The sequence below is a fragment of the Notamacropus eugenii genome, chromosome 1 (genome assembly GCF_028372415.1).
Source record: "Notamacropus eugenii isolate mMacEug1 chromosome 1, mMacEug1.pri_v2, whole genome shotgun sequence".
In the NCBI taxonomy this organism is placed as follows: Eukaryota; Metazoa; Chordata; class Mammalia; order Diprotodontia; family Macropodidae; genus Notamacropus; species Notamacropus eugenii.
In genome coordinates this window covers 404997236-405022865 of record NC_092872.1, presented here as the reverse complement: position 1 = coordinate 405022865, position 25630 = coordinate 404997236, and the positions used below count along the sequence as shown (strand labels likewise).

The 25630-nt window shown below is 39.0% G+C and overlaps 1 protein-coding gene across 3 annotated transcripts in view; it reads right to left on the bottom strand.

Moving 5' to 3' along the window:
* CREBRF (CREB3 regulatory factor) overlaps positions 1 to 23447 on the bottom strand; it is a 43685-nt gene extending 20238 nt beyond the window's left edge. The window contains exons 1-2 of one of the 3 annotated variants that reach the window (XM_072630985.1): positions 23277 to 23447; positions 4019 to 4204 (exon numbers count right to left, since the gene is read on the bottom strand). In XM_072630985.1, coding sequence (XP_072487086.1) covers positions 4019 to 4027 — 9 coding nt within the window. In that variant the 5' untranslated portion in view covers positions 4028 to 4204; positions 23277 to 23447. Of the gene's footprint in view, positions 1 to 4002; positions 4205 to 23276 lie in introns of all 3 variants that reach the window. The other 2 variants (XM_072630986.1, XM_072630987.1) reach the window with 2 other exon arrangements.
* Positions 23448 to 25630: the final 2183 nt, after the last annotated feature.

The following is a 25630-nucleotide window of genomic DNA, read 5'->3' as shown; positions in this document are numbered from 1 at the left end:
TGTAACCCACAGAATCTTAACAATCTGACGTTTTAGTTTCCACATCTAGGGTGTGTCAGACAATGCCCAGCTTTCCTTTTCTTCTCCATAACAAATTCTAAAATAAAAGTCACTTTCCCTACAATGTTCCAATAATGTGTACCACAGTAAACAGCCATTACTTGTACATGAGAATCAGATCAGAAGAAAAATTCACTTCATGCATTCCTCAACTTTTTGAAGGATGAAATTATTATTAAGGTAAATCAAGAAATTATGAACTACTCAGCTTTTGGCCTAACGAGGCAATGCTTCAGCAGATGTTTAAATAATTTACACCTTCCATCACTACTATATCATAGTTCTACGCCAGGCTTTGAATCTGTTTCCTCAAATCCTCATTTGCGTCCTTTTGTTGTCCAGGTGGTCTGCTGTATGCTCAGATGAAAGTGTTTTTATGTTTATGCTTCTACTGATCTTCACTCAAATTATTACCATTGTGTTTCCCTCCTCTGTATCTTGGATTTCCTAACACTGATAGATAGCTTTTTAATCTATGATGCTACCCCAACATTCATTTTACCTACTCTGCTCCTTCTGAATAAGGGACATCTTTCCAGAGTCATATCTGAGACAGAAGTCACACTCAGCTAAATTTCAGTGATACTTATGGGATCAGATTTGCTCTCTGGAATTGGGATTTCACCCTGCTTATTATACATATTTCCTCCATCTGTATATCTGAGGCCATGAGTTTTATTGCTAACTCCTTTCTTGGATTTGGTATCCTATGAATTTCTGGGCATCTCTACCGCTAAGTCATCTTCTCACTATGGTGTTTACCTTGGCCAACAGAGATACACATTTTTCTCCCTTCTCATCCTTTAGTCTGGCAAGAAAGAATCCAGGCAAATAGTTTTACCAACTTTTATTAGGTGTACTCCATCTCTCACCAAGAGCCCATCATTCCTATATTTTAAGCTGTAATCCAGAAATCAATAAACGTATTCTCATGATATAATCTTTTTTAGCCACAAATTCACTTTTCAAATCTACCTCTCTTTTATGAAGCCTTTGCCCTTGATTAGCAGTAGAGAAAAGAATACCACCTGTGCCCTTGAGGTTTTCAGTTTCTTACCCAAGACTTCATAAATCCTTAGCAATGCTCTCTAAATTCCTTTTAGAAGTATTGTGTCTACCTAGGTGAATTACCAGATGTAGACAGTAGTGATATTTACAGAAAGGAGTAATTTTGAGAAACAGATTGAACTAATTAGGGTAACCAAATATGTTTGAAAGATACTAGAGAGAGTTGTGGCCAATCTGGATAATTGTTTTCAGGTTAATAGAAATTTTCTCATGCTCAGTCCCTTGATAATTGGTTCTAGAAGCCAGAGAGATTGGTCAAGCAAATGGGCAAGTGCTCTAACCACAGGAAAATAAGTTTGTTTTTGTTTTGTTCATTTAGTCTGTACAATCCCTATCTTGTATCCCCAAACCATATGCTTGATTAGCTGAGTGAGACAGCCACTGGATTGGTATGGGACTAGAGGCTGTGAAAAGGAAGAAAGCCCTACTGAAGGGGCCCTGTTCTACTTTCTCTAGGTCTCAAACTCCAGAATGGTGATTCTAAATAGTTCAAAATGTTAACTACAAATTTTAGGCCCCTACATGAAAATGATACCTATCTGAGAGAGTCTCTGTATTATAAATCCTTCTGGGAAGGGGATAAGGAGGTAATTTGGTAAGGATGAGAGGAAATGAAAAATGCTGAGAAAAAATGATTCCAGGCAATGGGAGGAGAAAGAGGAAAAACAAGAAGTAGGTTGGAGTAAGAGAAAGACTTCTGGTAGGGGTGGTTTATAGTAGGCAAAGTACTAAGAGAAGGAGAACCTAAAAAAGAAAGTAGTTTTGAGGTTGTTTCTAAAAGTTATTAAGAGGTAAGGAAAGTCATATGAATAGATTCGAGGGGATAAGGATATGAATGATATCAAGATAATGGACTAAGAGTAAGGAAAGGGTAGGAAAGGTCTAGAAGAAGAGACAGATTTTCTTTTGGTCTCTTATCACCATCTTCTTTTCAGCCTCTTTTTATGAACAGCTTAATGGGCATAAATGAAGGGGAGTATAGAGGAAGTGTGGTCTTAAGGTAGAGATGAGAGAGTCGTGGTAGTTTGATGATCAAAAACAGGTTTAGGGAAGTACTTGCTCTGTTCTAGCCCTGTAGCTTCTGTCATTGCTATTGTAAAGCCAGCAACTCTCATCACCCTCCCAACCTTCTTGAACATATTCCTTGTTGCTTAGTGCTGAATTCTTGAGCTACAGCCAAGGGGAAACAAGGAGCAAATGTCAGAACAAAGACAGACTCAAGGGCAGGACTGTGATCAGTTGACAGTGCAATGGGAGAATGGTCAGAAATGAATGGATGTTAAAAAGACAGGTTTAATCAATTTAACTGATTAATAAAACTAATTAATTTGATGGAAATACTGCTCCTTCTTTATAGTATAGAACAAAAGTGTCAAACTCAAACCAGATCAAAATGTAACTGAAATTTTTCTTCAAATGAAAATACAACATGGATGATGTTAATTGGTGGTTTTCTAAGTCAATTAGCTGCCTAAAGGATCCACTGCTATTTGATTCTGACACTACAAATGAAGCATGCTCATTATTGCATTGTTAAAAAGGACATGGGATGGCTCCTGCTTTGGACAGTTCCAATTCCTGAAACCCAAAGATGACTAAGGCTCAGGTGGGATATACTCTTGTCAGAGAAGCTACTCCTTTTCAAAGGCCTACAAAAAAATGAGCCAACAGCCCAGATCAACAAGAGAGTAAACCTGTATTTGGGCATATGGGTGGAGAAGGCCTATGTAGTCTCCCCTCCACCAGGAACTGAGAATGACATGGAGGCATATGAGAACAACATACATTCACCCATAGCATTTTCTGAGTACAGGTCACAGACCAAAGACTTCCGCAAAGAGATGATAGCAGCTGGGGAAATGATGGCATTCTTGCAAAAGTATATGACAGAAGTAGACATCTGCTTGCCTCCTAAGCACAAGAGGGGAGTTCATGAACAATGTTCCTGATCCCACCAACCTCCTGGGAAGAAGAGAAGGGATTCTGATTTCCTATGTAACATGATCCTGGAATCTAGACTTCTGGTCAGAGAAAGGAGATATACTGGGCAAGGCTAATCAAGTTTGAGAGCTCAGAGATCTGCCTTCTAGAGTGAATGCACACTGCTGAGCAGTGTCTTTTGGAGAAAGCAGGCACTGACAAGGCTCCTTGCTGCTAGAGATAAAAGCCACAATATGGGAAGAAGAGATCTGGCCTTGCCAACTATTCCATGTGTTCTTCATACACCGCAGATCTCACGGGAAAGTGACTGTCCATCCAGCAATCCCAAAGTATATTGGCTTTCTCAAGGAAATCTAAACTTCAAAGGGAATACAGTGTAAGGAGTGAGAATTTCATTGCAATGACAAACAGTTGTCTTGCTGGTAACTTCAACTTTAGTTCATTTCAAAGAGGATATTAAAGGTGCCTTATGAATCTGTGTCTCTTTAGGGCTTTTTGTGAGTCTTTTCCATCTTCCAAATTTTCTGTAGAGTAAAATAATTGCTGTTCTCCACCCATGTGCATATTACCTTGATGTATGGGAGTAAGGAGTTCTATTACTCACATTTGTAGAAACAGAGAATAAGTTATATTTGGAGATTTTCCCAGTGTAAACTCCAAGTGAGGCAATGAGCCAAAAATGAGAAAATGACCCTTTTAGGTTAATCCACAGGATTGGACCTGGTCTGTGTGAGTCCAAACACATAGGAAGCCTTCTCCTACAAGTTACAGAAATGTAAGAACTTACAAAATCAATGGTACTGACCTCTGATGAGCTCAAATATAAAGAGGACTGCTCATAGTAGATTTACCAGGGATGTAAGAACTTACAACACCAATGGTACTGACCTAAATATGGTACTGAGCTAAAAGAAAAAGAAAAAGACTACTCACACTCAGTAAGATTTACCTGAGGCATTTCCAAGCCCAGATCCTGAGAGTCTAATTCCAAACTTTTTTTTCTTGCTTGTAGATTCCTTTCCAGCTTTAAATTCACGATAAAAAATAATTTATACAATAAGTGGCAGGTTTTCACCGGAATACCTTCAGTTCAATCGCTTGGACCTCTGCTTTCGTTAAGTAGTTCTGCATGAAACTAATGAATTAAAAAAAAAAAAGTAATTTTACTGTACTCTAAGACAACTTAACCTTTCAAAAATAACCAAGATCACATTAACAGAACAGAGTAGACAAGCAAAAAGCAGAAACAAATGAAAACAGTAGCACAGTGTTTGATAAACCCAAGAATGTAATCTACTAGGGTAAGGACTTCCTATTTTTAAAAGAATTCCTGGGAAAACTGAAAAGCAATTTAACATAAATTTGATTTAGACCAGTAGCTCATACCATATACCACAATAAGCTCTAAATGGCTATATTAAGTATAATAAGTAATTTCCTTTTTTTAAAAAAATAGAATACCAAAAGGAAATACCTTTTACGTTTGTGGTTGTGGCAGAATTCTTTACCAAACATGGGACAGAGATGATCACAAAAAAAAACAAAATAAGCCTTTAACTACATGAAATTTAAAAACTTTTGTATTTAAAATATCCTTATAAGAAGAGAATACACTAAGTGGGGAGAAAATCTCTGCATCAAATATCACAACTAAAAATCAAATATCCAAGATATACAGGGAAATGACACAAATAAGATCAAGATCCATTCCCCCCAAAAAAGTGGTGAAATTGTATACCAACTATAAATAAAGACATAAAAAACTCCTCCACTTCTCAATCAGACAGATTCAAATTAAAATAATGATAAAGTATTACCTCATACCCATCAAATTGGCAAAGATGGAAAAAGAAATAACAAGTATTGGAAGGACTGTAGGAAGACAAACACTAATATCCTTTTGGTGGAGTTCAATTTTCTGGAAAATAATCTGGAATTATACAGAAGTGACTAGCCTGTTTATACCCTTTAATCCTTCAATCCAACGACTGAGTGCAGAATTATAATGAAGTCAATGGCAGAAAAGTATGCCACAATGCAAAATAGTCAAAGCAGCATTTTGTTGTTGTAACAAAAAACTGCAAGCCAAATAAATACCCATCAATTAAGGGAACAAATTTTGGTACATGAAAGTAACAGAATATCACTATGCAGTAAAAATGACGCGAATGAAGAATATAGAGAAATAGGGGTGGATTTGTATGAACTAATGAGTAACAATGACATAACACTAGAAGAAAACTAAACTGAATAACTATCATGACCAAAGTCCCAGAGGGTACAAACAGACCCCAAGACATCACAAGGTTACCGCCGTTGTTACTGTTGCTGCCAGGGAATAAATATTCTTACCCTCCAAGACCTCTCCCAACTTTTCTACACTGCCTCCCACTCCTCTACAACACTTCCGTTTCACATAGGAAGAAACTGAGGCCTCAAAGGAAATGATTTTCTAGAAGTCACAGAGGAACGCTTATTCAACTCACAATGAATATGAGGTTGTGCTAAGTTGGAGTCAAATTCAGCCTAAGTCTCAAAGACTGTTACAACTAAAAGGGACCTTGGCAACCACCCTGGCCAACCTCCTTACTTTATAGTGTAGGAAACTGAGGTCCTGAAAAAATATAAGAACAGGGACTACCCAGATTTTAGGATTCTGAATCCAGAACCCTTTCAACCAGGTTATAGAAATCTGGTCATCTGAAATATGGTCCAGCTTCACAGAGCCCTTCCAGAGCAGAGAGAGTTTCATGAGTCAGAATAAGCTGAAGAATGAGAAGGAAGGACCTAAGGACACTATGACCCCAAGTTCACCTGCTCTAGGTAAGGCAGCCCAGAAGCCTCCTCTGGAAGGGCCCAAGGCCAGGGGCTGCCTCAGCCTGCAGCAGGTTAGGGTGGTGGGTAGGCAGGCTGAAACCCACCACCCCTAGTCTTACTAGTCCTTCTTTACAAGCCTAGACAGCTGTTGTTGAGTCCCTCCTCTTCCAGGCATAGACTGAGCCTCTTTCCCCATATGAAAGCTACTGGGAACTCAGATTCCTTTAACCATGGCCTTGATCCCCAATAACCTATCACTCAAGGAACCCCATGAAACATCTGGAACCAAGCCACTGCATGCTCCACCCCAACAGGAGCACCTTCTAACTCCCTGATCCCACCTATCACAGTTCTTCCCCAGTCTTCTTACTCAAAGAAGAGCTATCAGTGTCCTTCAAATTTCCCACCTTCAGACAAAGTCTCCAAACTTAAAGATCTTTTTAAAAAATTCCACAACAGTTCTTAATATGAGGGCCCTTACTCTGTTAGAAGTTGCTTTGACTACTACCCCTTCCCCAAGTGTTGAAGAATAAAGTTGTTCCCCTTGGCTTCCCAAGTGCCCTGCTTCATTTGATGAGGTAAAATGGGAATAAGAAAAGTTTTAAACATAACATGGTAGCTGCCTCCTTTGCAACATACAATGGACTCCAGTGGAATGGTGTCTGGTTGTCCCTGTTCCCCCAAATACCAAGTCCCCCACAACCTCTGCATTTCTTATAGTTTGCATTCATTTTTCAGAGATGCTTAATGAAAATCCTTACTGTTTGGCTATGGAATTGGCCACCTTCTGAAAAGATACATGGCTTTTAATATGACAACTCAACAAAGAGAAGAATTTAAGGTTTGTAGGATTATAAGATTTCTGAAGGCAGGGACTGTTCCATTAAATTGAGAAGGAAAGTTATACATGGAGTTAATATGTACCAATATCTTTAAATAAAGAATATCTGTGGGAAAAGCTTCTGGGTTGATAACTCAAGCTCACAATGAGAAGGGAACTATAGCAAAAAAGCTGCTCTTTGAGAATGCTTTGTTGGCTACTTGTGAAGAACAACATATAATGACCTCTTAAATATAAAAGCATATTGTAACTAATTAGTAAAGCACATCCAGAAATAATAGCCTAATATATTAGTTTCCTCACTTTTACTCTTTCCAATTCTTTGCAGTTTCTCTAGATGTTGCTGCAGAGTGGGCCTGCTAAAGCAGAGACTGCACAAACACCTCCTAACCACAAGAGGATATCCTTCAGAGAGTTAAGCAGGTGTTCCTGGCAGTGCAAAGGTAAAAACAGTTGACCATGGGATAAAGTACTGGAAAGGGTATCAAGATTATTAGTCTAAGCTCTTCATCTTATAGATGAGAAAGGTAAGACTCAGAGAGATTAAAGTGACTTACCAAAGACCACAGAGTTAAGCAAGAAGAGGCTGAACTCAAACTCAGATTTTCTGCTACACATTGATTAATTACACTGTGCTGTCTCCCAATTCTGGTTTGCTAGCAAAGTAACTTCATGAAAAGGAACCAAATTGTCAATTGGAATTAGCACCAAAAGTACAACTCTGAGTCTGTACAATACACACCTACACCTTTACTATTCATAAATCCAAAAGTTTTTTTTTTTAACAGCTGTTAATAAGGATGCCCCACCGATTCTAGGAATTTCTGCCGGCCCCTTGAAGTTCAGAAAAGAAGGCCATTTGTTTATATTTATCTTCACAGGTCATGGATGAATGGTTTTTTAAAAGGCAGCTAACTCCCCCCACTCCATCTTTGAAACACTAATGGGAACTGATATCCCAAAATATCATTCAGGAAGTTTGAAGGTCATTTTTCTTTTTTACAGAGCACTGATATAGGACACTGCTAATAATGAAGAGTAAACGTAGTACAATTCTTTTTCTTAAAAACAGGCTAAAAAGCTCATCGGTCTAGAGCTTGAAAATATCTCAGAGACCTTCTAATTCCCACATATTATAGATGAGGAAACTGAGGCCCAGAGAGATTAACAATAGTATTAGTGGCTAGCATTTATATAACACCTACTATGCATCAGCTACTATACTAAATGCTTTACAAATATTTCATTTAAACCTCACAACCATCCTGTCAGGGGAATGAGGCACGCAGTAGTTAAATGACTTGCCCAGGGTTCAGAGCTAGTGTCTCCAACTGGATTCAAACTTGGGTCTTTCCTACCTCCAGGGCAGCTTAGTGGCACAGGGAGGGCTGGGCTTGGAGTCAGAAAGGCCTGAGTTCAAATGTAGCCTCAGATATTTAGTATCTGTGTGATCATGAGCCACTTAATCTCTTTGCCTCAGTTTCCTCATCTGTAAAATGAGTTGGAGAAGGAAATGACAGACTAGTATCTTTACCAAGAAAACCCTAAATGGGGTCATGGAGAATCATACATGACTGAAACAAGTGAATTTTCTGACTCTAGGCCAAGAGCTCTATCCACTTCACCACTCAACCGCCTTAAAATGACAACTATCACTATACCTCAAACACACACATCTTTTTCTCACAACAAATCTCAAAGGTAGGGAATGTTTTTGCCTTTCTTTCTATTCCTGGCACTCAGCACAGTGCATGATCTATAGTAAGTGCTTAATATTTATTATCATTCTCATTTAATAGATGGGTAATAAGAAGCTGAGGAATTAAATTTATTTGTCCAATATCATAGTTATATGGCAATGTCAAAGCAAACCCAGTTTTTCTATATTGAAAAACTCTTCATTTATCACCACTTATACTTCTCCCTAACAAAGCAGGAGAAATACTTTAGTGATCCCCAATTTTCAACACTACCTTTTCTAAAAAACAGAGGAACGGTAAATACTCTCTGCCTTATTTTACTCTTATAAATTCAGGTTGAATTTCTATTCCTTTCCTCTTTTCCTCTAATATAGGGAATATACGTGAAACTTGAAAGGATGAAAACCCCTAACTCCTCATTGAAATAGATGACATCTCTTTCCTGGAACTTACCAATGATGTAGAAACATTTTGCCATTGAAATTGTGCCAAGGAGCTTCTCTTCAGGGCTTAAAGAGGCCATTCAAAATATGTGTACATTGGGACATTCCTCTTTTGAGTTCATTCCCCAGATTCATTCTGTGAAAGGATTCTAAGTATACTCTGTGAAGATCTCCCCCATATACTTTTTTCACCTTCACCCTTTCATCTCTATTCTCATCCTTTTAAGACTCTTGGAGTACTAACTGGTAAAGGTCTAAAAGTACTAAAGGTCTCTACGTCTCCATGGAGATCCAGTTTTGCAGGGAAGCTAAGGGAACCAAATGCTCCCAAAGGACAAGGCAAGGAGAGAGTTGACCATGAAAGTTACTTATCAATCATGGGAACCCGAGGCTCACTTTTTTCAAACTGAAGTTAAATACTACATATGGAATTGCAGGTAAGACAGTACTGAAACGACAACCCAAGAGCTCTCTTTAGGCCAGAGATCAAAAAAAAAAAAATTTAAATAAAGAGCCAAATATCAGTCAAATAGTTCATGGTATTTTCATGTAATAAGTGATTCTGATAACATCAGAAAATTGGAGAAAGTGCTCTAATTTTCAATCTTACCAAAATAATATTGCTGTTAGTGGTGAGGAGGGGGAAATTCAGAAAGGAGGGAAAGATAAAGGCAAGATTGTAAGTTGTGTGATGAGAGCCCTTTTGACTGACCAAGACAGTATTTTGTTTGGGGGTCAACAGCAGATATGAAGAGTAGAGTCTCCCTTTAGAATAAAATGGACTGAGGAGAATGGAAGATCTCCTGGATTCAGGGAACAAAATGAGTCCTGATGCCCCTGACTGTAAGTGGGTCAAAATACTATAGAAAATATAACTGCAATATTATATTCAGTTTCTTACTTTAAATAAACATTCAAAAAGTTATCTTTGCTTGATCTTAAATTACAGGTTTTAGAAACTGTTTGGGGGAATAGGTTTCAATTAAAAATAGATAAAAATAACAATTAAATTGAATTCTCTTGGGTTAACTTCTTTTTTTATTCTGGAGTTTCCCTAGGTTGTATTATAGTATATCTTTTTCATATCTATAGCTGACTGGTACAGTGGATACAGAGCTAGATCTGGAGTCAACAAGACATTTAAATCCAGTCTCAGATGCTTGCTAGCTCTGTGACCCTGGATAAGTCACTCAACCTGTTTGCCTCAGTTTCCCCACTTGTAAAATGCGAATAACATTTTCATCTTCAGGGTCGTTGTGAGGATCAAACAAGACAATATTTGTAAAGCACCTTGCAAACTTTAATTTTCTATATAATACTAGCTTTCCTTTTCCCCACTCTAAAACAGTTTAGGTCTAGCTTGAATTTTGGAAAACAGAGTAACGAGAAAAACTGAGGCTTAAATGCTAAAACATTTTTTAAAATGAAAATACTCAAAGCTGAATCTCATTGGTAGGGACTACTTCCAATTTTGCTTTTACATTGATTTATTTCCAAATATATCCCTCTCCCCTCCCCAGTGATCCTTTCCTTTGGAACAAAGATCATTATTTAAAAACCACACAGTTCTACAAAACCAACCAGCATGCTGAACATATGCAAAAGTATGTGCAGTAATCCACATTCACAGTCCCCTACCTCTGCAATGAAATGAGGGAGGTCCATTTTCTCAACTCTTCTCCAGATTAAGAATGGCCATTATATAGTTTTCATTTATTTCACTGTTCTTCCCTTTTAAATTACTGTATATATGTATGTATATGTATATGTGTATATATATATGTATATTCATATACAATCCAAGGAAGATGCCATTACCGCTATCTGTGAGACCTTGGACAAATCAGCTTAAGATCCTAGGTATCATTTGCTCATCAGTAAATAAGGAATTGCCAAAGATATCTGACTCATTAGCAAGCTAGTTCAAGCTGGTTTGCATTAATGGTAACAATATGTACTACAGAATAGTACCACAGAGATAAAGGTAGAATAACTATATTCATATCAGGGTCCTACATAGAGCCCTCTCCCTAGTCTATCACCCAAGAAACTCAAACACCAATCTACTGTTACAGAGATCTGATCACACTATTCCCCTACTCAAGTCTCCAGTGGCTTCCTACTGCCTACAAAGTCAAGTTCAAGTTCTTTTGCCTGGCACTGAGTGTCCTACACAATTTCCTTTCCAGATTATTGTTCTCCATTAACTTCATAATCCAGCCCTCTCCTCTCATTTTTTCCTCCTATACTTTCCCATCTCTGTGCTTTTCTTTATACCATGCCCTATGTCTAGGATGTCCTCCTCTTTTCTTATTGAATTCTCACCATCCGTTAAAGTCCAGCTCAAACAATACTTCTTCTATAAGCCTTCCTGAATCTCACCTTCTTCCTCAGGCCTCATGTAGCAATTTTGTTTCATATGCCTCTAATGAGGCAATAAGAGATAGTGAAAAGAATGCTGGCATTGGCATTGATAAACCTCAATTCAAATACTGCCTCAAACAAAGTTATGTGAAAATGGTCAATCCAGTCTACTGTTTTTTTCTTTTTGTAACCACTTGACTTCTAAGAGCCCCAAGTTTCCTCATCAGTAAAATAATTGCACCTATCTTCCACAGCTACTGTCAAAAAGAGTCAAGCACAAAATCAACTCTCATGTAGTTCTTCTCAGTAAGCTAAGTTGATCAGGGTATGAGTGAATGGTAGATTTGCATTGTAGATTTACAAAGAAATTATTTTTAAGATCCTGTACTACATTTCTTACCTCAGGCAACAATATCACAAATGTATACCTCTGATCATACAAAGGGATGAGATATGATAGGAATTCAACAAGAAAAGATTAGGAGGAAAGCAATCTGGAAAGGCAGGATGAAACCAGATTTTGTAGGGCACTGAATGAAATGGTACAGACTGGGCACTTAATATAATGCTTGCTAACTGACTGAGAAAGACAGCTTCACACATGATTATAAGGTATAAAGGATTGCCATCTGCACTGCTGGAAGGAATACTCATAATTACATCAAAACTAAGGATCTGTTTTCCATTATTTCTTCATAGAAATATACAAAAAACTGAGTAACAATCTCTTCATATATGAAAATAGTGAAAAAAATATATTCTTTGCACAGATAAAGGTAGAGCAGGCTTGATAAATTTAAAGGTATAATCTTTTACAGGACCAAAAGGACATAGCAATACTGAGCTATCTCACATTTTAGTCAAAATCACAAGCAGCACCACCTGAGAGACAAAAAAAACTCTTAATAGAAACACAAGTCACTGACATTCAGCCGTGTTAGGATAGTTTCCTAAGAAAGAAAAACATGCTTTGCTACAAAAGATATAAGCATTAGATGAAGGAAAAAAAGAAAATTTTTCAAAGTAAAATATCATTTTGGAATAGAGGGAGTACCTTCACCTTTCAGCATTTTTTATAATGATACAAGACACAATGAAACTTTATCATATTGTTAGACATGCACTCAAACTCAGCTGATGGTACTAGAGAAATGTCTTCAAGGGCCTCTGGATAAGGTGAGGTTTTTTGTTGCATTTCCTCTACTCATTATTCTTTTCACAGGGTTGTCACTTTCTCAGGAATCATCTGAGAATATACCAGAATACCCCTTCAATATTCTTCAACAGATATTTATTTAATGCTGCCTACATAGTATTTGAAGACCCACACTGAGAATCACTGGTCTGTTTGTTTAGATTTGGAAGGCACTTTAGAAGCCAAGTCCCTCCAAATCCAGTTGAGGCTCAGAGACAGACTTCTAAAAGACCTCCCAAGCCACTATAAAGCCCTTATTAACAATAACTCTCAGTCTTACAACAGAAAACGTAGGCTACGCTTTAGGTTTTGCAGTCACCCTGGTTTTAGAAAAAACAGGTGCTCCTTATCATATCCTAAATGAGTAACATCCTACCAATTCCTTTTCATTAGGAATATTATTTGGTACTACCACCAAGAAGATGTGTAGCCCAATCAGGAATCCTGGTTTCTCTAGAAAGTACAATTAAGTCTAGCTCTCTGGAAATGCGGTGAACTATTTCAAGGCCAACCCTGGCAGAAGGATGAATCATTTAATGTATCTCCCTAACCTGTAATACAGAGGGCTCCTTCCACTTCTGCATTAATGGGGACAATAATTTCTATTCATTTTGTTTGCCATACCAGTATAAAAAGGGCTAACCAAAATGAATGAAGTTACAACTCTAACAAAGAGCTTCAAGTGACATAAAAGCAAAGATGTGGCCACCCTGAATGCTTAACAATTGTGAATGGAATTCACAGTACTGTTACAAGTATAAAGGAAAATGTAGACAGAGGGATATTGAACTGTGACAAAACTTCAGCAGGATGGGGATCTATCAGTAGTGTAGTGATTCAATTAGAGAACATGTTCCACTGAAAATAAGGTTTCAAGATTCCCAAATCAAGCATCTAGGACTCTCTCAAAGCTACCAAGTATCTCCAGCCTAAGTAGAAAAATCTAATAAATTCACAGCAAGTATCTGGATTTTTTGAATCAAAAGTAATGTTGATCTTAAAAGAATGAACCAATAATGTTTGTCTCAGTTTCCTTATAGGTAAAAAGAGCTACAGAATGAAATAGCAAACCATTCCCGTACTTTTGCCAAGAAAACCCCAAAAGGGGTTATGAAGAGTTGGACATGACTGAACAACAATAACAATACCTTACATCATATTCTACAACACATTCTAAATGAATCTTAAAAATACTATAAAATTTTAGAAGAGAAGCAGATCATTTACCTCTTTCAAGTATGAGGAGATGTATTCTTAAATAAACGATAGAGGCAATTACAAAAGACAAAATAAATATCTTTGCTTATACGGAACTGAAAAGCTTCTGCAGACAAAATTAATGCACCTAGGATAAAAAGGGAAGCAGTCAAATGGGAAAAAAATCTTGTATCACATTTCTCTGTTAAGAGTTTGGTATCCAGGATAACCAAAAAATTTATACACACATATAAATATATATGTGTAAATATATATGTATATATACATATATGTTTGTGTGTGGGTATATATGTATATAATGTGCACATATATACATATATACTCATACATATATGTATAACAGCCATTGTCCAACCATAATGTGGTCAAAGGATATTAACAAATAGTTCTTTAAAAAAGAAGTGCAAAGTATCTACAGTCACATGAAAGAATACTCTAAATCACTAATAAAAGAAATGCAAATCAAAGCAAGCTGAGGTTTCACCTTACATCCTGTAAATTGGCAAAGATGACAAAAAGTGGCAACAGTCAATGCTGAAGGAGTTGTGGGATGACAGATATACTAATACATTGTTGGTAAAGCTGTGAAATGATATAACCATTTTAGAAAGCAATTTGCAATTATATAAATAATTGTCTATGCTGTAAAAAAGTCTGTCCATTTTTTGTAAAAAAAAAAAAAAAAAAAAAAAAAATCCATACTCTTTGAAACAGAATCTCCTTACTGAGTTTATACCTCAAAGAAGCCATCAATAACAAGAAAGTCCCCATAAACACCAAAATATTTATAGCAACACTTTTTGTCAGAGCAAAGAATTAGAAACAAAGTAGGTTGTCAATCAACTGGGGAATGACTAAGCAAATTGTGGTACATGAATGTAATGGAATATTACTAAGTTGTAAGAAATGATGTATCTGATGAATACTAATATACATGGAAAGCTCTACGAGAACTGATTCAAAGTGAAATTGTAAACACAGCAAAAAAAACCCAAAACTATATACAATGAGTACAATGTAAATGAAGGAAAAAACCACACGTACACACACCAAAAAAATAAATAAATAAAACAAAACCAAAAGCGAATGTAACAAAATTGAAAAGATCAAATGAAGAGATATAAGAAGCCAACCCCAAACCCCACCCCGTTCCTGGAGGTGGGACTCCACAGGTGTTGCACGTTGCACATGTTTTAACTTTTTCAATGCTTTGATCAGTTTGTGTTGATTGTTTCCTCTTTTTGTTATATGGCATGGCAGTCTGGGAGGGAGAGAAGGAAGAATACTGGGGAAAACTATGATGATGTAAAGAATAGAAGACCTCAATAAAAACTTATTTTTTAAAAAAAATTTTGATTTTTAAAAATTTTTTAACATACCACATTTTCATATACCATCAATCATAGTGGCATGCATCTTTGAATACAAATGACAATATATTGTAAAAAAAGAAATCTATAAGAGTAAAGGATTAGTTGGGAGGATAGATCAGACAAATTAAAAGTTATCACTTATCTTAAAAGAATACTTAAATTTGCTGGAGTATATTTCCTGAATTATGTTAAAGTTGACATTTTTTGTAATGAGGGAAGATTCCCTCCCCTCCTTTTTAGGTCAGGACCTGTGATTTTATTATTATGAAGCACTCCCCTCTCGCAATGAAGATAGTAATAGTCTTAGACTAGAGTTGCTGGTCCTGAGGCACCAAGAAATTGCAGCTAGCCCTGGGTCAAGTAGCCACCACCTTAGAAGAGGCAGGATTAATTCTAAATCTTCCTGATTGAGGCATATTCTAGATCCATTAATCCATGCTCTCTCTATTGGTCTGACAGAAATAACTCATTTAAATAACTGTTTCAATAAAAATTAAAACCTGATAATACACATGGGGCAGCCCATTGGTGCAGTGGATAGAACACAAGGGATGGAATCAGGAAGACTCATCTTTCTGAGTTCAATTCTAGCCTCTGACACTGGCTGTGTGACCTTGGACAAGTCAGTTGGCCCTCAGATTCCTCATCTGTAAAATGAGTTGGAGAAGGAAACTCTAGTATCTTTGTGAAGAAAACCCCAAACGGAATCATCGCAAAGAGTCAGATATAGTTGAGACAACTGAAAAACAACAAAAGTTTAAAAAGTGGTAAATAAACCATGCAATAAAATGCATTACTAGAGCTTTGCTATTTATAGGAAGACTACAGTGAATTATTTATTAAAGTGAATAATGAACCCACATGTCCAATTTACCTGTTGTAAGTCTTTTTTAAATGCATTATCAGTGTACACTGATAACGAAGGAAGGAAAGTTCTTTCGCTGAAGTAGTATAGTTACAAAAGTGAAATGATCCCAAGCAATCGCTAATCAGTTCATAAAATCTTTAAAAAACATTGAACCAAAGAAGGGAGTAGAGAAAGAAAGTTATCAGAGTATTCAGAAATATTATAATGCAAGGAATAGAGAAAACCCTAAAGCTTTGAAATTGGTTTATCTGTCAATGCCAAACATTAAACACCTGAGAAGGAAGATTTAATAACTAAGGATAGGCAATGGCAAATATATAACAAGAGGACACAGAGTAGAGGAGCATTATCATACCTGGGGTGAATTAGTTAAGAAAAGTTTCTAACATAAAAGACATACACAGGAAAAGATTCTGTGTATGGATGAGCATCTTCCCCTAGCTTAGTTTAGTCTATCCTGAGAGATAAGAATGACCTCACTATAACACAACTCCCTTTACCCTGGGCCAAACATTTAGTGATTATATATACCAAATGCTAATGGCAAACCTAAAAGGAAATACTTCTTTTTTGTTGTTTATATTTCTTGTTGTTGTTGTTTTTCCTTTGTTGTGGAAGAGGACCACAACATCAACAAGGTGATGAAAAAACATGGAAGTGAATTGAATTGAAGGAGGGTTGTGCAAAGTCACCAGCCTTACTTTCTTCTCCTGAGTCATGTGGGTCTAAATGGAGAGATATAGATCAGGACTGGAGATGGCCTGGATGCAGTGGGAGACCTTGACCTTTTTAAGCTAAGGTCTTTAACAGATCTCAGTTTGATTGACACAACACCCACTCAGTGATTAAGGCTAAATAAGAAAGAGGCAGAAATTGGCCTCTACCTAGTCCAAAAATAAAAATTCAATCTGGTAGGGGAAGAACCTCAGGGTTTCTGGCGAAAACAGAAACCACTGCTATTTACATTCACTCTGAGGCAATTCAGGCCCAAAGCAATGACTGACTAAGTGCGACTTGGCCAATCAATGAGTGCTAGTGATTTAGGTTTAAAGCTTGGTGTTTAAGACCAAAAAAAAGGTTTCAGTCACCAAAATGTACGTTTCCTTTGGGAAGAGAACCTGCAAATAAGGGTATGGTATCTTATTATGAACAGAGGAAAGGGAAAGAAGAGAGAGAGTGAGTGTGAGTGAGTGTGAGAGTGAGAGAGAGAGAGAGAGAGAGAGAGAGAGAGAGAGAGAGAGAGAGAGAGAGAGAGAGAGAGAGAGAACCGGCCAATAAATGTTGGTTGATTGATTGTTGTTTACACAGGCCTCAGAGGAAGTCATCAACAACTGTAATTACTTTAGTTATTCCAAAAATAAAGTAATGTAAGAATTAAAGGGAATTCAGATAAGATCAAAACCTTAAGAACCTCCTCTAAAAAAATGGAAGTTAGAGATAGAATAACTGGAAGAACTAAAGGTGTCAAGTGATAGTTCTGTAACTATAAAAAGGTTATGATTAGTTTCTTTCACTCAAAAAAATCTACTTTCCTCCCTGGAAGAGTTCACTACCTCTTGTACATACTACTCTCCTTGACTTCTGGTAGTTCTCACTCTCCAAAATAAATAATCTAACACTTTCTCTTTGGGGGTAGTTAGGAAAGACATTATTAATTCCTCCTCTACAAATGGATAAACTGAGACATTTAATTGATTTGTCCAAGCAACTTAATAGCATATTTAGAACTAGAAACAAGGACTCCCAGTTCTCAATTGCTTCTCAATGCAATCAAGTTAATATATTTTCCTTCCCAAACTTTGGGGTTTTCCATTTATCTATATATTAATTCTCCAAATTAGAAAAATGGAAAATAAAAGCAAATCAAATCTATTAAAATATTTTTTACAGAACATGTATAATGTGTGTACACAGGTGACACTCTCACTAAGCATGTCTGTTTAAGATAGTTTTACATATTAAAGTCAGTAAACAAGTATTTATTAAGCACTTCCTATATATCAGGAACTCTGCTGTGGGGGGGGGGGGGGCGGTGTAGCACTGGAAAAGAGCAATTGTCATATATTTAGAAATAGAAAAGATCTTAGAGGCCCTTTCATCAAAGCTCTTCATTTTGCAGATGAGGAAAATGAATCCTAAAATGGTGAGTCAAGTAACTTGTCCAAGCTCCCTGAGCATAAGGCACTAAGATTAGAATCCAGGTCTTCTCACTCAGAATCAATGCATTGCAACATTCTGCCTTTCACTAGTCTGCATTACCAGAAATTGCTATGGAATAGAAGACTCCTATTGATCAATCAACAAGTCAAAACTTTCTAAATGAGACATCATATGATTGGAATTTCTTTATTCTCAATTATTTTGACAAATGTACTGATGCCAGGGTTGCCACAACTAAATAAAAAAATAAATCTTTATCATGACAGCAGTTCACATTTACTGTTGACAAAAAACTTTCATCAAAACAATCCAATGAGATACATAGTGCAAGTATTATTCTCATTTTACAGATGAGAAAACAGGATGAGACAGCTTTTAATTAACTATCTCATTCAGCTAGAAATCAAACTCAAGCAGAGTACCTGGCCTCCAATATTTTCCATTACATCCCAATGCCTCTCAAAAGCTTTGCTTAAAAAAAAAAAAAAAGGTAAATCAAGGACTACTCACGGTCTCTGAGTTGTGGAGGGGAAAAAAAAACACCTTCAGGTGGCTCTTCTAGCTTACTTTTTGCTTAACTCCAGAAGCAATTACATACCAAGAGAGGGTTTAAACTCCCAGCTCTATAGTCAGTGAACAGTCATTGACTATCCAGAGTACCTGAATACATAGGTCTTTTTAAAGGTATACAAAGATAATAAAGAACGAAGGTCCATTTTACTCACTTTTCCTGCAGTACTTAATTGGGAGAATTAAATGACAATGCTCCTTTAAATTCTTAGGATTCTGATGTGTGATGGTTATTATACCTTTAGACCAAGGTTTTCTCCTATGACAACAATTTTCTAAAATAATAATGGAGATGAGCAGGAAAAGATGACTTGATATACAAACATCTGGTTTACACACAACTTCTAAGGAATGACAAATCTGTAAAGTGAGACCAAGATATAGCATGTCATGTGCTATACTGCTTTTAAACTTCAAGGCAGAAACTGTCACTTGTATATTCTGTCAGTATTCAAATATTCACAATGAAAGTCTATTTCTTGTCTAAAATGGAAAATCTATAGATCAAAAGATAGGCAGCTAAATGGAAAAAATTGGTTCCTAATGACTTAGACTATTTAAAGAAACAGTGAAGCAGCAAAGAAAATTATTATATACAACCTGAGACCTATGGATAGGCATGAATGAGTTCCTTAGATTATCTTCTTTCTGGGTCATTTCAGATATTATATTCTTGCTCAAGACTAAAGAAATTGCATTTCCTTCAAGTGCTAGAATCAACAATCTCCCAATTAATCTACCTCCTCAAAACAAAGTTTTAAAGACAGATGCAGTACTATTTTCTTGTCCTGTTAAAACCAAACACTCATGAGTATTTAAACAATACATACATAAACACGCTGTAGTATGTTATGAATTATTTAGTTAACCCTCAAAAGATAAATGACTATAAAGAGAGTTAATGAGTTCATCCAAGAACCACACACATTCAATATTCACATACAGTACAGTGGCTTTGAAAGTATATTCACATTTAAAAGAATAAGCTGGTGTTCCACCTCGCATACTTGCTACAGGCTGCAGATTCTGCAGGAATCTAGGAAGTCAGTTATCATTTCTCAGTTTTAACTTGGATAATAACATCAATTAGATATACAAAAGAAATGTGTAAAGCACATCAGAACTAAATTGGCAAAAATCTTTCTATGAATGTTTCTAAGCCTCTCCATGCTATTTAGAAAACCAAAAAGGTAGGTAGCACAGCAGGAAGGACACTGGGTTTTATTAAAAGTTAGGAAGACTTGAGTTCAAATCCAGCCTCAGATATTTACTAGCTGCATGACCCTGAGGAAGTCACTTATTCTCTGCCTGCCTCAGTTTCTTCAACTGTAAAATGGGGACAACAACAGTACCTACCTCACAGAGCTGTTGCAAAAATCAACTGAAATAATATTTGTAAAGCACTTAACACACAGAGGGTGCCAAACAAATGCTTGTTCCTTTCCCTGGCAATAGCTGGATTTCCCCATGCCATCATCTGAATTGTTTCATCTCTTACATTATTTTTCTATTTATGAAACTTAAAGTGAGAACTTATTAGTTTCACTGACTGGTAGTGTTCATTCTTCTATTTGAATATATTAAAGTGATTAGTGATTAACTGACTTTATTGATTGGTGCTGAACCCCAGACTGTAATAAGTAAAACATCAGTTTACTCCAAATCTAAACATAAATTCAAAAGTACTATATTTTCTACTTGCTAATAACTGTGACTTTTATATAGGGCTATGTTTTGGATAAAAACATTAACCAATTACAAATGTTTCCGATCTATTAAGAAAATGTTACACTAAACCCTACGGAATCACGGACTGTTAATGATGGAGCATTTTTATATATTTATTCCTAAAAAATGTATAATTCACCAGATTCAAAATTAACAAAACTAAAAAATATAAGTCGTGGATATGAAACTTCCTACAATTAATCAATGGAAGAAAATATAATGGGAAAACAGGAATGGATGAGAATCAGTGTATATAGTAAATTCTGTATTGCCTAGAGTACAAATTATCTCTTTTATTATACTCACAGGATATTTCTAATTTCTGCTTGTCACAACCCAAAGAAATACTAATAGGTCCTACTCTATGTAATAATATCTTTACTGTGTACTCAAAGAACGTAACCTAATTTTATAATAAAAAAAATTCCAGGAAGGTAAATCTGCCAAAACATGAAAAGGAGTGCATTATAAAATAAAATAACTCATTTGGGGCTCAGACATATTATTACTACCCTTCATTAGTGTGGAAAATTCAACAGCTAACTATACCCTCAAAGTTTTTGTTTTTTAGGAAAAAAATGCTAAATTCAGATTACTATAACATTAAACAAAAAGAAATCTGTAATACCGATTGCAGTGATAACCAGATTACTAGCACAAAACAGATACAATGATCTTATTTTCCGTTCTTCTAAAAGGAAAAGCAAAACATTTACTATTTTCTCACTTCCAGAAAAGATTCATATAGAAAATGCTGTCCTAATAGCTTAAAACCCAATTCATTATCTTATTCCTCAGCTTTTACACTTGTTTGAAGTATGTTATCAGTGTTGAAGAGAAAATATTCTGTAACAACTGAGAAAGCAAAGAGAAGCCTTACTAACAAGGCCTCCACTTTCCAGTGCTTCCCGGGCTGTTTTCTCTCATAACCCTGAAAAGCAGAGTGTCTCTCACTCCCCTCACTGCCTAGTCCTGAGGCCTAACAGAAACTGAGCCCACTTTTTACTAACGTCGCCCCGACACGGTATGCCCAATATTGGCATTGGAGGTCGGCTGAAAGGTCTGATTGGTTTAGCCGAAGCCAAGTGGTTCCAGCGTTTAACAATAAAGAAAATAAGAGAAGGAAGGACAGAGCAATGAGGACGGAGAGTCCAAGAATCTGGGATCCCTTTCATTAGGAAAACTACCCCAGAAAAACCTCCAACATCCTCAGAGCTAACCCCGCCACCGAGAAGCGGGTCAGCAGCAGCCCGGGCTACTTTCCGAAGCGAACCTAAGCTATTTCTGAAACGCCCAACTTCAGCACAGCTCTCCACCCCCAGCCTTCTCCTCGATCCTTCCTAGCCAAGGCACCCCTCCTCCCGATGACCCACTAACACATCTCCCCTCCAATCCAACATGGCCGCCCCTCCCAACCCACCCTCAACACAGCCTAATCAACTGGAGCCGGCACCACCTCCTCTACGCTCATTGGTCGAGTCTACTCCATCCAACCCCGGTGCTGGCCAGTGATTGGACATCTCTCCCTGCCACTAAGGGACCAGGACCCCGCCTCAGGGGCAGTTCAAGCTGCCTTGAGGCGACACATAAACAAATCCCTGTAGAAAGGCCCTCCAGGCCGCCGCCTCTGCCTTACTCCTCCCCAGTGGGGAGCCCAGCACCCCCAAACAAACCCGACCTAGACCTCCGCCTATTCCAAAAGAAGAGTCGGTGGTCGCTAACCTCCCCCGCCCGCCCCGCCCCTTTCCGCCCCCTCTTCCGGGATAACCTCCTGGCCTCTGCCCCCCCATGCCCCGCCCCCACCTGCTCCACCCTCTGTTTTCCACCCGCCCCGCCTTCTCCACCCGGCCTTCCCTTTTGCCCCACCCCTCTCCCTTTTCCTCTATTCTCCTCCTCCTCCTCCTCCTCCTCCTCTGTCCCCCCCCCCCCGCTCCCGCCCCTGCCCCGCCTCGACCCCTCCCCCCCACGCTCCTCCTCTCTATCCCCACCCTCTTCCTAGTCCCCCTTTACTTTCCTTTTCTCAGCTGCCCCTCCCACCCTTTCCCTGCTCCTGACAGGCACCTCGCGTCCTACAGCGAAGAGTCGGTCCGGAGAAAATCCCAAATGGGGGCCAGCGCCCAACTTTAGGAACCCGACCCCCAGTTCCTCCAGGTTGGGAGGAAGGGGGAGAGGAGAAGTGACATCCCCTCCCCACCCAGCAACCCTGTCTCCTGCCCAGCGCCGCCAGACAGAAAAAGCCAGGGCGACCAAGGGACACTTCCTAACAACTTGACAACCCCGCATTTCTGCACAGTCTAAGAGTTTGTGCTTTTCTAAACATCTCCAGGATTTATGTAACAACCTGTCCTCGCTGTTTAAACCTTTTAAAGATTTTTCTGAAGAGAGAAAAAGCACCACCAGCACCCTCAAAGACGGCTCTAGAGCCCCTGCCTGGAATATCCATGCCCAGAAGGATAGTGACAGGTACTAAGCAGACCGACAGCCCCTTCTCTCAGCCTGGCAGGGTCAAATCTGCGCCCCCCCCCCCCCCCACGTTTCACCACAACCACCCACCCCCCGCCCCAGCGCTCACACGCCGCGGCCTGGGCTTAGCCGTGTCACCTGCTTGGGGCAGGTGTGTGCCCCGGCCTCGGCACACCCGCTTCCTCTCCCCGCCCCCCACACACCCCCTCCCGCAGCAGCCTCAGGTATGGAGCCTTCTGCCCCCGACCCGTGCTCAGCTGATCCCCCCCCACCCGGTTCCGCGCCTCTCGTCCGTCTCTCGGGGCCCACAGCTTCCTGCCCTCCCGCTGCCGGCCAGGGGCAGGAGCAGGGCCCCGGTGCCACCTCAGCCAGGGGCCAGCCCCCCCCCAGCCCCGCCGCTGCTCCACTGGCTCCCACTCCTGTCCTGTCCCTCCTCCCCCCGTTCGGGCTGCGAGAAGGACTCTTACCTGCTGGTGCTGTGTGCGGGGGTGAGCTTAGGGGCTGGGGCCCGTCCTGCTGCGGGGGCCGCGGCCCCTCTCCATGCTGCTTCGGGTTTGTTTTGTTTATGTCCTTCCTGACGGGTTCCCGGAAATCGCGTGACTCTCCCCCCTCACGTGGGTCGGGGCGAGGAAGAGGGCGGGGGCAAAGCGGAAGCCGACCAATCGAGGGCCGCTCAGCAGCGACCAATCAGAAGTCTAACCCACAAGGCCACCAGTGTCATGTGACCTGGAGGTGACAGGGACAAGGGATGCTGTAGGTGTCTACAGTCCAGCGCTTCCACACCGTGAGCGTGCACCTTTTGTGCCCGGCCTTTGGCTCTTGTTTCGTTACCACAGGTCCCCGATAGAAATAGTCGGCCCTGTACCCGTGTAAGGGAGGCTCAGTAACGTCTGCGTGGCCCGTTCTTCACTTTTCTGTCTTCTTGTCGTCCCTGTCCGGACTTCAGGAGCGTCTGCCCCAGTGGGGACTTGGTGGCGGCGCGGTATGGTGGTTAGAGCGCTGGCCCTGAAGGCCGGATGGACTCAGTTCCAACAGCCCCCGTCCCAATATTTAACATCTCTATGACCCTGGCCAAGTCACTTAGCTTCTGGATAATTTAACATTTTAAATAATAAACTGATGCCACTTCCTTTTGACTTAATCCTAGGAGAAATACTCCTAACCAAGGCTCACCAGATGAACTCTTAATACTAAGATACATTTCCTTATGTTCTACTGCCCTGTCATTAGAGTAGAAGTTCTTAACCTTTTTTGGTGACATGGACCTGTGTAATGTTTTTACATGCATAAAAATCAAAGGAAAGCAATCATATCAAAATGTAAAAAATACAGTTTGCAGACAGGGCCCCCACTCCCTACCCTCCACCCCTAGGTTAAGAACTGCATTGGAACATTTGAAAAATCCACACGAGTGTTGAGCCTTCTTCCAGATGCGCTGTGCTATATGGAAAGATCATTTTCCTCCTCACCAGAGCCTGGACAGGTATCCTTTAATTGTCTGTGGGCTTCCTGTATGATTACAAAAAGCCTTTTAATTGGCTACTGAACCAGAACTGAGTGGGCAAAGGCTAGAGCAGATAAATTCTCTCTTCCCTATGATCACTGAGACAAGACTCATTGAAGAAGGTAGGAGGGGAAGGGAATATCAGTGGTTGAAGCCTGACACCTATTTTAAGTGAATGCTTGGTGCCTCTGATTCTTTTGTGTCCATTCTGTTCCTTCTTTCCTGACCTAAGGTATTAGAAATGTATTAGAGTATTAGAAATGGAAATGGACAAGGTTATTATAAACTTGTGAGCCTGGAAAGGTTGGAAGAACCACTACACATCCAGCAACTGGAATCAGTTACAGTCTACCTATACCTGCAACAACAGAGCCCAGTGAGGAACCAACCTAAGGAGCAACCTGCTTATCCTAGTCCAACAATGAATATACCAACAGCTCAGACAACAATTCCTAGGAGCAAGGAAATGACCTATCCATTGGCTGTGTCACATACAGAAGTGAACTTGGGAGTAGGGACAGTGAAGAATATTTTGTAACAACCACTTTAAGTTTGAGCTGACTCTTCCCAAGGACCAAGGTAGTGGAGGAGGATATGCTCCCAATTTGGGACAGCTTTGTCCTTCAGTTTTTGCTAAATTTTCTCATAAATATCCCTTTATAAAAGCTAATTAATGCTAATTTGTTAAATGATATTAAGGAAATAGTAACTGGTTATTTGATATTGGAAGAACACACCAGATGAGGACTCATAAGCGACAGTAGAGAATACCTTTCAGGATGATTCCTGATGTGTCAAGTAGTCATTCTCTGGAAACCCAACTTGATAGCTTGATTGAGGTTAGGAATGAGCCCCAAAGAACATGCTCTATATTAGCATATGAAGTAGCTTGGGTACAAGATTTCTATAAGCAGCTTCTGGTGATATCTTCCACCCAACCAGCACTCTATTCATTGAAGCATTAATTAGCAAAGAAACAACTTTATCCCTCTCACACTCACTCAAACATTAATTAAGCACCTAATGTAAGCCAGGCATTGTCCTAAGTAATGGGGATACAAAAAGAGGTGGAGACAACATGTAAACAAATATATGCAAAGCAAGCTATAATATAAAATAAATAGGAGAATTAAGAGAGGGAAAGCACTAGAATTAAGCAGGGTTGAGGAAATCTTGCAGTAAAAGGTGGGATTTTAGTTGGGACTTAAAGGAAACAGAGAGGGAAAGTGTTCCTGGGATGGGGAACAGGCAGAGAAAATTCCCAGAGATAAGAGATAGAGGCTCGAGTCCATGGAACAGCCAGGAGGCCAATGTCAC